This window comes from Neurospora tetrasperma (genome assembly GCF_000213175.1).
Source record: "Neurospora tetrasperma FGSC 2508 unplaced genomic scaffold NEUTE1scaffold_1, whole genome shotgun sequence".
Lineage (NCBI taxonomy): Eukaryota > Fungi > Ascomycota > Sordariomycetes > Sordariales > Sordariaceae > Neurospora > Neurospora tetrasperma.
In genome coordinates, this window is record NW_009799099.1 from 2205487 (window position 1) to 2220590 (window position 15104).

Consider the following 15104-nt stretch of genomic DNA (forward strand, 5'->3'; position numbering starts at 1 on the left):
CGATGATGAGCGGCGAACCAATTTTCCTCAGAAGGTGGGACACGCTCTTTGGATCTCCCTCCCATGAGGCCCGGCTGCCTGATGTTTGTGCCCATGGTCATTAATATAGAGAGCCCAGGACTCCCGTTGGGCTTGGAGTAGCACAAACCTCCAGCGTTGTTGTCCGGTGAAAAGTTCGGAATTGCTGATATTTACAATTAGGTAGGCACACAATAACCGCCATCTTTCGGTAACGACTCATCGGGGGTGTTCTTTAGATTGTGCACTTATTCAGCTGTCAGAAAAAGTCAGCATTGCTTCGAGTTTCTGTCTCTCTCGACGCAATCTTCCAGCTATTAGTAAGGGAAAAACACTGCTCTGTGTCCACTGATTTTTAAGTGCCGCCTAATTGATTATTGACTTTTTTGATTATTTTTAATTTTTATTATTTTATTATTTTTTTTACCCAGCGGATGAGCTGATGGGTGCAAAGCATGACAACCATACTCGCTGGCTATTTCACACAGACTGTCTATGGCCCTAGCGAAGTTTGGGGAAGGCGACATGTTCGTGAACAAGACAGACGGAGAGTGTAGCGACAAGCAAGACGCTCATCGATTAGACGGGCAAAGGGGTTTTTGGAAAGGTATGTTGCTATGCTAAAGGGGGAAGTTGGGTCTCTCATTACTTGATTCTCGTCGTGCCGAGATGCAGGCTCATCCGATGAGGAGTCAAGAGCTGGCTGCCTTGCTTGGAAGGCATCCTTAAGAGAAATCTGTTCGAGACAATTGAGGTGATGGCAGTAGAGGTACACACCATCACGCATCGCTCGAGTTTGATGAGGCAAACACACTCATTGCTCAACACTATGCATCCCATGGTTATACTGCTTTATTACTTGTTCCATGGCGCTTGTTGTTTAACGGTGAGCATCGGAGGTATGATCCCTCCCCTCTCAACACCATCGAGCAAAGCCCAAACAAGCAAGCATCATCTGATTTTCCCATACCCTTCTAGAACTTTTCATCCATACCTGAGAGGTTGAGCAAGCCGCGGTCATCACAAACCACCTGGCTCATTCACTCAGTGAAATAGGCAGCAGATAGCAAGCGAGAAAAAAAGCAAAGCCGAATATAAGAGTGGTTGAGTAACTACAAGTCATAACTCAGACAATCCAACCAACAATAACCATCCCATCCCTTTAATCCATTCATCGCCCCAAAGGTATCACGGGTAAGCCAGCCAGTCGCCTTCACTATGATGGGGGAACCTGCGGTGGTTCTTGTCCTCCTTGCCTCTGCTGGCCCTGTTGGCCCTGCTGGCCCTGCTGGCCATGCTGGCTCTGCTGGCCATGCTGGCTCTGCTGACCCTCCTGAGTCTGTTGACCCGACTGCTGCCGCTGTTTCGCCCTTATAGCTTCTTCCTTCCTCTGCTGCACGACCCTCAACATCTCGAGCAAGAATTTACGCTTAATTTCCATTCTCTCCGGAGTCTGGTGTGGTATGAGCCTAAGATTATCCAGCGCCAGCCGAAGAGGAACCTCTTGGCTCATCTCGGGACACATCCACGTAGGAGGGTGTACGAAGCCGCAGACGAAGCAGGAAGTGTGCGGAACACCTGGTGGTACGGGTGGGCCTTGGTTAGACCAGAGAATACCGGGTTTGGGCTGTTTAGTGACGTCTGAGGGGAGGTTGTTAGGCTGTCGGTTAGGGTTCAGATTGGGAAGACCGTTAAGAGATGGTGGCCGAATTCTGGCTCCAGTTCCAACTCCGGCTCCTGGTCTGGGGACGAGAATAGGGGTGTTGGAGGTTAGTTTGGATGCCCCGTTGGGGTTGCCGTTTGGTCGGTGAGTGGAAGGGACGGGCCTGGGGTGAACGGCAAGGTCACCGCCGATGGCATGGGAGGGCATGGCAAGGCCGCCGGAAGCGGGGATTTGAACTTGGGGGGTGTTAAAGTCGGCAATTCGGTGGAGTTCTTGGTTGTGGCTGCTAGGTCGGGGGGGCTTAGGTGGGCGGCCTTTTGGGTTTGGGGCTGCTGGTCCGGGAGCGGGCGCAATTTGGACGACGAGTTGGTTTTGGGAGCCTTGCCTCGAGCGGGTTTGCTGGGGGTGCCGGGGGTCCGAGCTGTCTTGGGCGTCTGCTGTTTGCGTGAGCGGGGTGTCTTGCTTGTTGAAGACGAAGAAGATGATTGAAGAAGTGGCTTCTTTTGCCGACTAGCTCTAGACTTAGGGGTAGACGCTTTGGCTGAAGTGGCCGGTGTGTTCCTCCTTGAGGCTGCGACCACTGGAGCCGCCTTCGTTTTGTTTTTGGTTGGGGTTTTGGTTGGGGTTTTAGTTTTCGTACCTTGTTGCGCATTCCTTGCCTGTGACTTGCGTGAGCTGCCTCCGTTGGGTAAGAACTCACCGTGGGGGCTGTTCCCATTTTCATTACCGGTTGTTTCCCCATCGCTGTCATCACCGCCCATGAAGTCACCGTCCTGGTCACCACGGTCACTCTCACCTCCTTCCTGACCTTCTTCAAACTCGAACTTGGGTCCGCGGTAGTTCGCCGTCTACTCAAGGGTTAGCACGGTCAAGAAAGCACATCGCTGAACTGATACCACCTACTCCACGTCGTCGGCCACCACGTCCCAAGGCCTGCAGTTCCTTCTCCCTCTCGAGGCGTGCCTCTTCTTCTCGTTGCTGAAGAATCTGGTCCCAAACACTCATGGTTAATGCTTTTTGTTCCGTCTCCACGTCATCCTTCAGCCCTCCCTCATCTTGTGCCCAAACGCGGGCAAAAGCAAAAGCAGACTCGGCAGACTTGTCGCCATCTTGCTTCGTTTCTTCCTTGGCTGAACGATCGAGAAGCTTATCGATTGCCGCTTCATCATATACGATTCTGTCCTTCTTGCGTCCCTCGCCAAACAAAGCAGCAGCTCCGTGTTTAAGCACCGTCTCCACATCATTAGCAGCCTCGCCTTCCTTGTCGTCCATGGTCTCAATCAGCAGATGATCAAGAGCCATCTTTTTACGACCAATCTGCAGAATCTTCTCCTCGGCAGAGTCGACGGTCATGAGCTGGAAGCAGAGCACTTTCTTCTGTTGACCGATACGATGAGCTCTCGAAAGCGCCTGGATATCCTGATGCGGATTCCAATCGGGATCGAGGATAATGACAGTGTCGGCAGTCGCAAGGTTGATACCGACACCACCAGCACGGGTTGACAGCAGCATGCAGAATAATTGGGAGTCCGGTGCATTGAAGGCATCGATCCTTTTCTGCTTTTCCATACTAGATTGACTTCCATCAAGTCGTTGATACGGAAGGTCCATACCCGCGAGGAAGTCTTCAAGGATTGTCAACTGGTCGAGGAACTGACTGAATATCAAAACTCTGTGTCCACGCTCCCTCAGTTTAGGTAGCATGACTTCAAGCAACAGAAGCTTGGAGGAGGCCTCGATAAGGTTTCGCTTGGTGACTTCTGGTGACAAGTTCCGATCTTCGATCGACTGACTGTAGACGAAGGGATGGCAAAGACACTTGCGAAGCTGCATGAGAATGTTGCTCAACGAGCCACGGTCCTGTGATTTCAGCTTTCCGTTGGCGGAGAAAATCGCGCGGATGAGCTGGGGATTGCGCTCCATGATCGACTTGCAGAGCTTTTCCTGCAAGACCGTCATGCTCACTGGTAAAATGATCTGGGCCATCGGCGGCAGGAAGGTGAGTACCATGGCCTTGGTACGCCGAAGGAAGTATGGCCTGATCAGCTCATGAAGCTTCGGAAGATTTTCCTTGGTGATATCCTTGAATTCCTCGTCAAGTTCCTCCGCTTTTAGCTTCGGGTCAATAAACTGCAAGAGATTGAAAAGCTCTCGCTTATTGTTCTGCAACGGTGTGCCCGTGAGCAGAAGCTTGAAGGGGATATTCATGACTGAGAGTGCTTTGTAAAGACTGTTCTCGTCATTCTTCAGTGCTTGCGCCTCGTCAACGATAAGACCAGCCCATTTGACGGAGCTGAACCGACTACGAGTGTCAGTGTCTTTGAGGGAGTCGTAAGACATGATGACAACGTGCGCCTTCATGTCCTTAGTCCCACCCGGAAACAGCTCATATTGAAGAGCCAAAGTTTGGGAAACCCGCCCGCCATAGTAGGCCACTACCCGAAGATCAGGGGCCCATTTCTTGATTTCACGACGCCAGTTGGCGCACGTTGCGTTGGGAACAACAATCAAGAATGGCCAGATTTTGGGGTTATCCTGGATCATGCTGGAGAGCAAAGCAACCACCTGAACAGTCTTTCCAAGACCCATTTCATCGGCAAGAATAACGCTGCGGTCATGGCGGAAATTGTAGAGCATCCAGTTGAGACCCTCAAGCTGATAGGTCATCAGCTTGCCACGAGTAAGTCCGGGCGGTTGTTTTTTGACCTCAATGGCACCGTTGAACCCCATCTGCCTGAAGGCTTCAATACGTTCCTTCTGATTACGCCATGGCTCTGACTTGAAGTGCTTGCCGTTCAGAAATTCCCGATAGGCCTCAAGATAGGCGTCATACATGGAAGAGTCCGCAGGAGGTGGAGTGTCCCAGACAGCGTCATCGTAGCCCAACCCTTCAAATTTGACGAAGATCTTAACCACGTGAAAGATCCGGCTCAAATCGTACTCCATCCTGTCGGCAAGCGACATTGCCTTGTACTTCTTTGTGTCTTCGATCGACTTGGCAGCATATTGCACATCGAGGATGATATCGGGGGTCAACCATGAGTCGTGAATGGCATCTTTTTCAGTCCATTTGAGGAGTGCGTCAGCAGGCTCATCCCTACTTGCCTGGTCTTCCATGCCCTCTCCGAGGGCCCTCTTGATGAAAGAAAGACGCATGTTTCCCTTGCTGACACCGTAAATCCATGGACCAGGCATCCAGACGCAATGCGCATAGGACTTGTTCTCCCACTTGACCAAGTACTCGATTTCATCCTCCTTGAAGTTGAGGATGGTCTGACCTCTGACGTATTGGCTGGGCTTAATATGAGTTGGTTTCCACGCCACCACCTTATCAATCTTGAGGTCCTCCGTATCAATGCACTCTTTGCATCGCCACGTCGTTTGATACTCTTGGAGACGGTGATTGCGCAGATTGAGAGGATCGCTGATGGCTGGATCACGGGTATCGTTAGGGTGAGGCAAGTGTTCATAATGCCAGCCTCTGTGGCATTTGCTGCAACGAAACAAGACATTTTGAGGATTGTTGACCAGTTTCGGGTCTACCGGCGTAATCGGATCTACTCCATCATTTTCCTCGCGCAGCTTTTCTTCTTGTTTGGGTGTTTTCTTCTCAGAGAAGGGAGCACAGGACGGGTTAGCTTGATGACAGCACTGGCAAGTATCATACTTTGGAGCACGATGGTCCTTCTTGGTGTAGGAGCCGACGCAGAACCGACATTGCATGACAAAGGAGTCCGTGTCGACTTTGGTGACCCGCTGCTCGCGGGTATTGCGAGTGCCAAGACATATTTTGTGGTAAGAGTTGGAACAGCCTTGACAGTAAACCAAGGCTCCCTTATTGGGATTACCTTCAGGGTACCCACAGCTGTCACATACCGGACGGTGGGCATCCTTAAAGTCCACCGGGGCCGGCTTGAAGACCTCTCGGACGCTGGCAATCCGAGGTGCTGTGGGTTTTGTGTCCTGAACATAGAAGATGTCGTCGTCATCATCGTCGTCGAAAATCTCCTTCATGCTTTTCCTGGATTTGTTGGCTCGAGAGGAACGCCGCTTTGACTCGAACTCGATATCTGAATCGCCGTCTGCCATTGACCTCTTGAGCTTCGCAGTAGATTTCCGTTTTTTCCTGCCTCTGGTCTTGATGATGTCGGAGGTGACAACGAAAAAACCATCGTCATCGTCCGAGTTTTGGAGTTCGTCCCTGTCATGATCTCGGTATTTCTTCGCTGAGCGGGGCCTCAACGCTCGCGATTCTGTGCCACTTTCATAGGCTATGCTTCTTTCACTAGAAGCGCGGGCGCTGGTACGCGTGCTGCGCTTGGCACCGTTGACAAAGCCATAGTCATGAAGCGAGTGACGACCACCGTAATCATCATCGGAGTTTTCCTCGTAGAGTTCTTCGTCGTCTTCATACCGTCTCTTGCGCTTGCGCAGGCCGAGCCCCTCGAGTTCGTCATCGAACCGGTAATCATCGTAAGCGGGCTGTGCAAATTAAGTGTCAGCAAAAGTGAGCGACGATGGATGAGTAGGACTTGAGGCGGGAGTGAAATTCCTGGCCCCAGGCAAAGCAAAACCGGAGCGGGACCAAAAACGCCCCGAGACTCCAAAAAGGTGGTGGATGGCATGGTGAGAACGTCCAAGCGATGTGATCTTTGAGTGAGATCTTACCATACTGCTTCCTGGGCTGCAAAGCAATATCTTGAACGAAGCTCGTAATGTGGTAAGGCAGATGAGGGGTTTGTAGAGTATGCAACGATCAAGATGTGGTCGCGATAATGAACACCAGACAATTTCTGGTCCAAGTGTACGCAAGAAATGGTAGGGAGTGAGAGAAATAGTGTGAATCAGGAGGCGGGGGGGTTTTGAGTTAAGGAGGAGGTAAGAGCGTTTGTTGCCCAAGTATAGACGACAACCGACGACAGTTCGATCTGGAATTATAATTTCCAGCCGGCCCTACAAAGCTCCAGAACCCAATTCAAGCCTAGGTGAGATTTCTAAGCCCAGGTAGGAGAAGGTGCCACTCGGACACATAGTCCAGCGAAGAAAGAGGAGATCTGCGTGGGCAAACAAACAGACCTGTTTCCCCGGCAGCAAGTCCTTACAACTCCAGTTTTCCATCGCAGAGTCCAAGGGTATGTCCCACCAGCATGCCACTAGTCATTGCTTTCATCTTCTTCGTGTACGATCGAAAAATGGTGTAGTATCGCGCCAAACAGGTATCGCTTACCTTATTCCTTCGCCTACGGGTATCATAGTGTTTGGTCCCCTCATCCGAATCCTCAACCTCAACGTAGGTAAATGCTGCTCGCTCCGATGGGGGGAGCCAGGGCAAAGCGACCTCGATGTCGACACGCCTAGTGCCAGCTATATTGTGGTCTGTTACCCCGTTCGCCAAAGCATTGACACTTCCACGCCAACTTGCTAGTGACTCCGACTCTCGCTTCTTGGGTTTGGTCGAGGTGTCTGCTTTCGTCACTGCGGCGAGAGCTGCCGCGGCTTGCTCGAGGAACAAAGCAGGGTCGTCATCTTCAGCCACCGCGGGAGAAGGAATCAAGCGCTGAGGGTCCGGTATGGCAGCATCGGAGTCAGGAAACGCCCTGGACCGATCGGCGATGGATGCGGCCGGTGATATTGGTTTGGGCGCTGGCTGTGCGGTAGCAATCTCGATCTCGTCGTCAGAGAGATCAGATTGAAAGGTATACGCCATGGGCTCCGTTGCTGTTGATACGAATAGCTCGTCGTCGGAGCTTGGGTGGGCGTTATCGTTGTTTGCCATGTCGTCTGGAAGACATGGGATCGTCGTTGATAGCGGGCGAGAAGTGCTTTGGCCAGCACCAGATAAGTGACCAGGGGGGTTTCTGTCCTGTCTGTACGCGCCCAAAGTTAGAGGGATTAGCAACTTGCTGAGGACAGTGTGAAATTCGCCAACCGTTAATACATGTGTTGCGGAGATATGTACCAGCGTGAGGACTGGAGCGGTATACAATGTGGCGGCCTCGAAGATGTTGCGCGGAGGATATGGGTTACTGTGAAGGGAGGAGGGGGACGCGACAGCCGAGAATAGTTCGGAGAAAGAGACGCGACGTAGACTAGAGGTAGTGTAGAATTAAGGACAGTGCCCGGGTGACAACCTAGGTAGGTACAGTAGACGGGATACCTCCATACCTAGGTAGGAATTGAACGGAAGTAATTCCTGACGCGCACCCCACAACGGGCAGCCCTATCACTGACTGACATTGATCCACCCTAGGAGGCTCTTCAGTGGAACACGGGGAGCTGCCGCTGTGAACGTCAGCACCAAAAGACATGCAAAAGAGGGGTTCTTAACAATTCTGCACCTTCTGCACAGACCCCATCTTTTCTGCCTTTTTGAGATTTTTAGCCTCTCAAGGGGAACAAGGGAGATGGGGATCCGCCGTTGGGGCCTAGAATCAGATCTTGCATCTAGACGGATTGACCTCACGTCCTGTGCTTTTCACTTTCTTTTTCTGTTAAAAGAAACTTCAAAGGGGCTCACTCGCTCTTCAGTGTTTCTGACGATTTATACAAAGGACATGCTCACTTGATATCATTGGCAGTTATTCAACAACACATTACAGTTTTGGGCAAAGATAACCCCCAATATCAACACCGACTGCAGGTCCAAAGCAGACCATGACACTCTCCATGCTTTGCCGGGCTGCGAGGCCTACGGTACTCAGCCAAACACCGGCAGCTGCAGCAGTAGCAGTCAATCTCTGCATCAGACAGGCTCATTCTCTTTCAGCAATACACGCGGGCATCCGAAGATCGAGCAAAAACGAATCCAGCATGACATACGCCGAGAGGAAGGCAGCAAGAGAGGCACTACCCAAACCGACCTACAAGATCCGGAAGGGCAAGAAGGACATTACTGAATACCCCGCCAAGGCCGATCCCCAAACACGACGGGCTCGTTTCTACGATCCCGAATCCAACTTTGGCAAGAAAAGCTTGGTGTACAGACTCAAGACCGGTCAGCTGGACGAGGACGTCAAGGATGCGCTGGTGCGTGAAACAGGAAAGACTCCCTGGAAGGAGAAGGAGGCCATGTCAGCTGGAAAGAAGTCGGCTTCAACCCCTGCATCCAAATTTAACAAGGACCTCTTGGACCCAGCAGACTTTCATGCCGCCTTCACGGGAGCTTCATCATCGGAGCCCGCCAAGTCTGATAGGCCTGAGAGGCGGACATCAGCGCCATCCAGGGATATCCGCAGGGAACCCCGTCAGAGCTCTTTCAGGGAACCCCGCCGGGATTCTTTCAGAGAGTCGCGAAATGGACCTCGCAGAGAGGGCTTCAGCAGAGAACCCCGTGCATTCCGTGATGATGATAATGGTTTCAGCAGGAAACCTCGGGAGGAGCGCACCGTGGAACTCAACGAGGAGCTCCGCGACGCTATTGATGAACCTTACCCAGAGCCCATGGAACCTAGGAGGGACAGCTTCAGGGTCTCCCGCAGCGAACGTCGGGAACAAAGGCCTGAAAGGAGAGACTCCTTCAGGGACATTCGCAGTAGCACACGAGAACGGAGAGAGACCGACAGAACCCCTCGCAGGGAACTGCACAGGGATCCCGACACGGAAACACCAAAATCCCTATCCATTCCCTACACCACCGCGGCCTCTCAGTTCTTGTACGGCACTTCAGTGGTAGAGGCAGCTCTTCAGTCGGCAAGACGCAAGCTGTACAAGCTGTACATCTATGCCGGAGCCAACCGTGAGAAACTGGCCAAGGACGCCGCCATCCAAAAGCTCGCTCAGCGGAACAAGGTTGAGACTGTGTTCGTCAACGAAGAAGGCCTCAAGATGATGGACAAGATGAGCGGATCCCGCCCACACAACGGTTACATTCTGGAGGCGTCCCCGCTTCCACAACCACCCGTCATCTCCCTGGGAGAGGTGGTCGATGCCGAGAGCGGCCAGGGAACAACCGGATACAAGGTTGTTCTGGGCCACCAGTCGCACGAGGAGGCCTTGATCAACGGCAAATCCGATTTCGTCGCTGCGTCCAGCGCCACTCACAAGCCACTGGTTGTGGTGGTGGATCAAATCTTGGATCCCGGCAACCTTGGTGCCATTCTCCGCAGCGTCAGCTTCCTGGGCGCAACCGCCGTTGCCATTACCAAGAGGGACTCGGCATCTCTGACCCCGGTCGCGCTCAAGGCTTCTGCGGGCGCATCCGAGTCGCTCACCCTCTTCTCAATTGATCACCTCCCCAAGTTCCTTCAGGACTCGAGGGAGAATGGCTGGCTGGTCTATGCGGCCGTCCCGCGCACCAGCGGCTCCGGTAACCTGCAGAAGCACCTGGATCTCCATGAGATTGAGGAGATTGATCCTTTGGGCAAGAACCCCTGCATTCTCCTCCTCGGTAGCGAGGGCGAGGGTCTCCCGGGACAGATCAAGAGCAAAGCAGACTATGAGGTCAATATTCCCAACATGTCGGGCGGTACAGTGATCGATAGCTTGAACGTTAGCGTTGCGGCGGGCTTGCTCACATCGGCCTTCATGAAGGGACAAGTGAAGTCGGAGTTTGAGCAGTTCAAGGTTCAGGAGGAGAAGTCACATCTTTGGTGAAGATAGAGAGACAGAGGAACTTTGAGGTGACCGAGGTCGTTGTTGATGACTTCCGCGTCCCTTGCCCTGTTGTGATGTACGATAAAGCCGTGTACGAGGGTCGCATTCACGAGCACAGCAGGTATAGATTTTGATGATACAAGACAATTTAGAATAGATACCCACCATTGATAGAGATGTACGTATGCACATTTGCAACCTTATTACAGATCTACCTCCAGACATGCCCATGAAAACCAAACAAGCACAAGGACCCAGCCCAACAACTTCGGGATTCGAAGCCGGCGACGGGAGGATGCAGGAAGGGCATGTTGGGGTTCCACCACACAGCGGGAGATCTCCGTGACCGTCGCTGTCCCACACTCCTACCCTCCCACTTCCTGGCGTGTTGAATGGTCCAATGGCTGCCAAGCGCCAACTTACTCGGTCCACTTGGCGCACGCTGATTCTCTCATTCAGGCAGTTTGTTTCTTTGGGCTCGGAGGTGTCCACGGCAACCAACCTCGATCTTCAACATTGATTACGTTCGAGGAGTCTGCCTTCTTTAGAGACACCCCAACTCTTTGTTCTCCTTCCTGGTGACACGAGAAGTCATCCAAACCTGAAGATATCTCGAGACTTTTCCAGGTTACTTTGCGGCTCACTCATCACGCGAACACGCGTCGGGCGTGTTTGACTAGGTTGGTGATTGTACCTCTCACCGCTCGCAAGGTATCCCGGGAGCCCGGGTCCGGGTGTGTGTCCATAGAGGTACTCCCAGCCACCCAAAAGTTAAGGCTGCGAGCTGAGGAGCAACACTTCAATTCTTGTTCTCTCAAATATATCCAATTTACACAAAATAACCACAACAAACAAAAAAAAACGTGGAAACAGGGAGCAGGAAAGGAAAAAGGAAGAGGCAAGGAAGGGAAAACGAAACTCAGCAGATTCAGTCAACATGCGTCTCCTCCCACATTCACTATGGCTCTTTATAGCCGCCCACCTCGAAGCCGCACAGGCGCAACAACAAGCTTCAGGGTATCATCATCATCAACAACTGCCCACAGCAATCAAGAAGATGTCACCTGACCAAAGCGAGAAATTCCACCCTCACTACGTCGCCTTTGCCGATTCCAGCAGTAGCTCCCCCAATAGTGGTGACCCAAACCGCCCGCTTCCCCGGATGAACTTCATATCAGCCGAGGAGCAACAAGCCCCAGAAGTCAACCCCTCCGTCCTCGCTGCCCGCCGTCTAGCCGATGAACAAGATGCGCTTCTTCTCCGTGCAAACTCCTCAGCACCAATCTCCTACCGGCCACCATTCGCCAACCACAATCACCGCTCTCAGCAGCGAAGGCTAGAGGAGGAAGAGCGAGCATGGTCCCTCTTTCGGCGCTCACGCGAAGCGCTCGCCCGCCTGCAGCATCGGCAATGGAACTGCCCCGAGGGCACAGTCAGCTGCGCGCGCATCGGCTACCCGAACAGTTGTTGTAGGACGTCGGAGACGTGCGTGGAGATTGAGGATGTTGGGCTCGGGAAGGTGGGATGTTGTCCGGCGGGGGCGACGTGCGGTGGGTCGGTGTCGACGTGTGCGGATGGGAACATGGGATGCGCGTCGGAGATTGGGGGTGGGTGTTGTTTGCCGGGGTTTGTCTGTGCTGGTGTTGGGTGTGAGTGATCTATTCCTCTTTTTTTTTGTTTCCCTTCTTGCCTTCAACTTTTTTTTTTCTTTTTTTCTGTAGACCACCACCATTACAGCAAGAGTAGAGGTACTGACTTTGTGAGATGATAGGCATCGAGGCAGGAACCTCCTCCACCAGCACACTTGAAGCTCCCACTACAAGCGACATAACAGCCGTCCTCCCTCCCGTCCGCCCAACTTCCTCTCTCTCCATCGCCACCACCACGACGACCACCACCACCATCACCAGCCCATCTCCAACTACATCTAGCACCTCCCTTGACTACTGTCCAACAGGGTTCTACCCCTGCCTCGCCTCCGCCGGCGGCGGCTGCTGCCAAACCGGCCGTGACTGCAGCGTAACCAACTGCCCTCCAATCGGGCTGAGCACCATCATCAACACCAACGGCCAGACCATCGCGGTTCCCATCACCGTAGTGCCGACAACCACTTCTGCGACTGGCACGTGTGCTAGCGGGTGGTATATGTGCGGAAAAGAGGCCGGGCCACTGCCGGGATGTTGTCCGAGGGGGTACGCTTGCGGAAGCGTGAGTTGCTCGGTGGTGATCACGCCCACCTCGGGGGAATTGGCAACGGCGACGGAGGCGAAGGAGTTACCTACTCATACCAAGCCGCCGGCTGCGCCGCTGGTTGATGGGGCGGCGAGGGAGGTTGTGGGCGTAGAGGTGATTGTTGGGGTGGCGGTTGTTGTTGGGGGGATGATGCTTTGATTCGGCCATGCGAGGGTTCTTTTGACGTGGAAGAGTGACGGAGCGACGACGAACCTGGCTTCATGATGATCAATGTTAACATGTGTATATGTGGGTAGACGATTTTCTATGTTGGTTGCATCACTTTGGGGTTTTAGCGCATATCATGGTATTTTGAGCTGTGTTAATGGGGCAAATTAACAAAACCAAATTCATCGCCAAACAGATATTTCAACGCTCCAAACAAGTCAAGAGTCATCATCCACTTCCTCGAACCGGCACTGCGGCCTAGGCGCCAGACACCCCCCTCTCCTCGCAGTACTTTCTCACCTCCTTCTTCAACGTCTCATCCTGTCTCCTCACCAATTCCATGATATCCTTACACTCCTCACCCAAGCCACCCGCCTCATCTCCACCCATCCTCTCATACAAACCCATCATATGTCCCATCACAGCCTGCAATTGATTCGGCAACCACGTCACAATCGGACTGCCCCCCGTAGCCGTCGGATGGCTGGTCTGCTTAAGGATATACTCCCTAGCAAAGCACCAATGGCGCCAACGGAAGTCACGGACCTGGTTGAGGACCTGAATCCAAAGGCTACGCGAGTGCCTCACCTCAGCCCTCTCTTCCTCAGTCATTGTATCATCGGTACCTCTACCACTATCGCCAAGAGCAAGCGCCCACCTCCTCAACCCCACCTCCTCGCTGCCCCTCTTCACCCATTCCAAAAACGCCCGATGATTGCTAGGTCTGTACGACCTGAAATCGTCCAAGATTTTGGTCAGCGGCGTGTCAGGCATGGGGATCTGCAAGAGGTTATCCATGAGAGGGATCATCGAATCGTTGGCTCCGGATTCGCCGCGGAATGAGAGCGGCCTCCCGTTCGAGTCCGGAAGACCCTCGTACACGACGCCGTTGGGGAACATGCTCTGCTTGGTGATGCCAAAGATGAAGGTACGGAATGAGGTGTAGTCGTCGGGCTTGGAGCGCTTCCACATTGTTTCCATTATGGCGTTGATTTTCTTCAGGGCGGCTAGCATCTGCGACAGGGAGACATTGAGGGATTGGCGGGCGGACAGTCCGGTCATCTCAGGACGAGTAGACGAAGAGGAGAGGGTAGACCTGCGGCAGGCGTCCAGAGAGGCCACGGCGCCGGCTACGAGCGGACCAGAGTGGCGGACCATGTCAATGTGTACGAGAACGAAACCGGCTTCTGAAGAGCTGGGGTCCAAACCATGCTCGAAGGCGCGGATCAGGCGAACGTTGGAAGGTTTGGAGAATGAGAAGCCGAGGGAGGGGTCGACAAGACGGTAGTTGAAGAGGGCATAGGAGCCGGCATATTCCATGAAGGGTTTGAACTCGCATCTTTGTTGGGGCAGAGGCCATCAGTCATTGAAAGATCACAAGTGAGGAAGGGAGAAAGATGAAAGGGTGAGTAGTGGGTTGGAAGTGACCCCGAGAGGATATAAGAGTCAAAGGGGAATGAATCACTTAAAGACTGCTGTTGTCCCTGATAAAAGAACCAAGGTAAGCACTCACATCTCAGCACATTTAGCAATCGGCCTCGCCACATTTGCCGGCAATACCTGCCTCCCCAACCCATACTCCTCCCCCATCACAAACCTCTCATGGCACGGTTCCAACAGATAGGCCGACGCCAGGAACGAGTAGTCCCGATACAAGGCGTTCATCAGGGGTAGGTCATGTCTATACTTGTCCACAAACTCGGTCAAGTCCGGTAGCTCCTTGTGGACAGCTTCGCCAAGCTGCCCGTTGCCCTGGGCAAGTAGGCCTGGCTCTCCAGATGCGGTCGTGACTGGCATGCGTTGGAGGATGGATTCAAGTGGGTCGAACTCGGCGGGTAGGGTCACGATGGGGTCTATGCGAGGGAGAAAGCCACGGGTGGTAGAGACCATAAAGGCATGGATGGAGACATCGTCTAGGCGAGAGTCATGGAGGATGGGGAAGTCGTTGTGGTAGGTAGTGGTGTCCTTTTCCTGGGATCCCATTGTGTGGTTGATGTCGGTAACTGATAGATGATGAAGGTGATGGTTGTTCCAAAGTCGAGAAAGCGAAAACAAAGAAACTAAGTTTTCGGCTGCGTGGAGAATGATGCAGATGTAGGTTGAAAGATGTAAAGACGACCGTGTGTCTCTGCGCCTATATAGGCCGTGGCCGGAATGGATTCCGGCCTCTCGTGTCACGATCAACCCAATCTGCCTTCCATGGCTTGTCCATTACAGTTCCGAGGCCGATTTCTCTTTGTCATGAAGTGACGACTCGCAGGAGACAATAGCTACCTAGGCGAGCTAAGGTATGTTACAGTTAGTCTTTGGTCCCGCCTTCCATCCATCCTCCGCTGCAAGGGAGTATAAGTGAGAGATGAAGTACAAGTTGGGCAACTGCGAGGAACGACGCGAAAATATCTGGTAGGCGTCATCCCATCCATTTCTTGCG

The 15104-nt window shown here is 53.0% G+C and overlaps 4 protein-coding genes across 4 annotated transcripts; 2 read left to right on the forward strand and 2 right to left on the reverse strand.

Moving 5' to 3' along the window:
• Positions 1-1234: 1234 nt before the first annotated feature.
• NEUTE1DRAFT_119814 (uncharacterized protein) lies at positions 1235-7457 on the reverse strand (the record flags this gene model as incomplete). Its single annotated transcript, XM_009849607.1, has 6 exons — positions 1235-2118; positions 2322-2529; positions 2585-5290; positions 5558-6163; positions 6355-6474; positions 6909-7457. 6 exons carry the CDS (start codon positions 7455-7457, stop codon positions 1235-1237), a joined length of 5073 nt encoding a protein of 1690 aa, XP_009847909.1.
• Positions 7458-8335: 878 nt separating this feature from the next.
• Positions 8336-10273, forward strand: NEUTE1DRAFT_76029 (uncharacterized protein; the record flags this gene model as incomplete). The annotated part of the gene is made up of 2 exons (XM_009849608.1): positions 8336-9349; positions 9461-10273. The coding sequence occupies 2 exons, from the start codon at positions 8336-8338 to the stop codon at positions 10271-10273; spliced, it is 1827 nt and encodes a 608-aa protein (XP_009847910.1).
• Positions 10274-11107: 834 nt separating this feature from the next.
• NEUTE1DRAFT_76033 (uncharacterized protein) lies at positions 11108-12664 on the forward strand (the record flags this gene model as incomplete). Its single annotated transcript, XM_009849609.1, has 2 exons — positions 11108-11922; positions 12045-12664. The coding sequence occupies 2 exons, from the start codon at positions 11211-11213 to the stop codon at positions 12662-12664; spliced, it is 1332 nt and encodes a 443-aa protein (XP_009847911.1).
• Positions 12665-12931: 267 nt separating this feature from the next.
• NEUTE1DRAFT_76034 (uncharacterized protein) lies at positions 12932-14656 on the reverse strand (the record flags this gene model as incomplete). Its single annotated transcript, XM_009849610.1, has 2 exons — positions 12932-14012; positions 14187-14656. The coding sequence occupies 2 exons, from the start codon at positions 14654-14656 to the stop codon at positions 12932-12934; spliced, it is 1551 nt and encodes a 516-aa protein (XP_009847912.1).
• Positions 14657-15104: the final 448 nt, after the last annotated feature.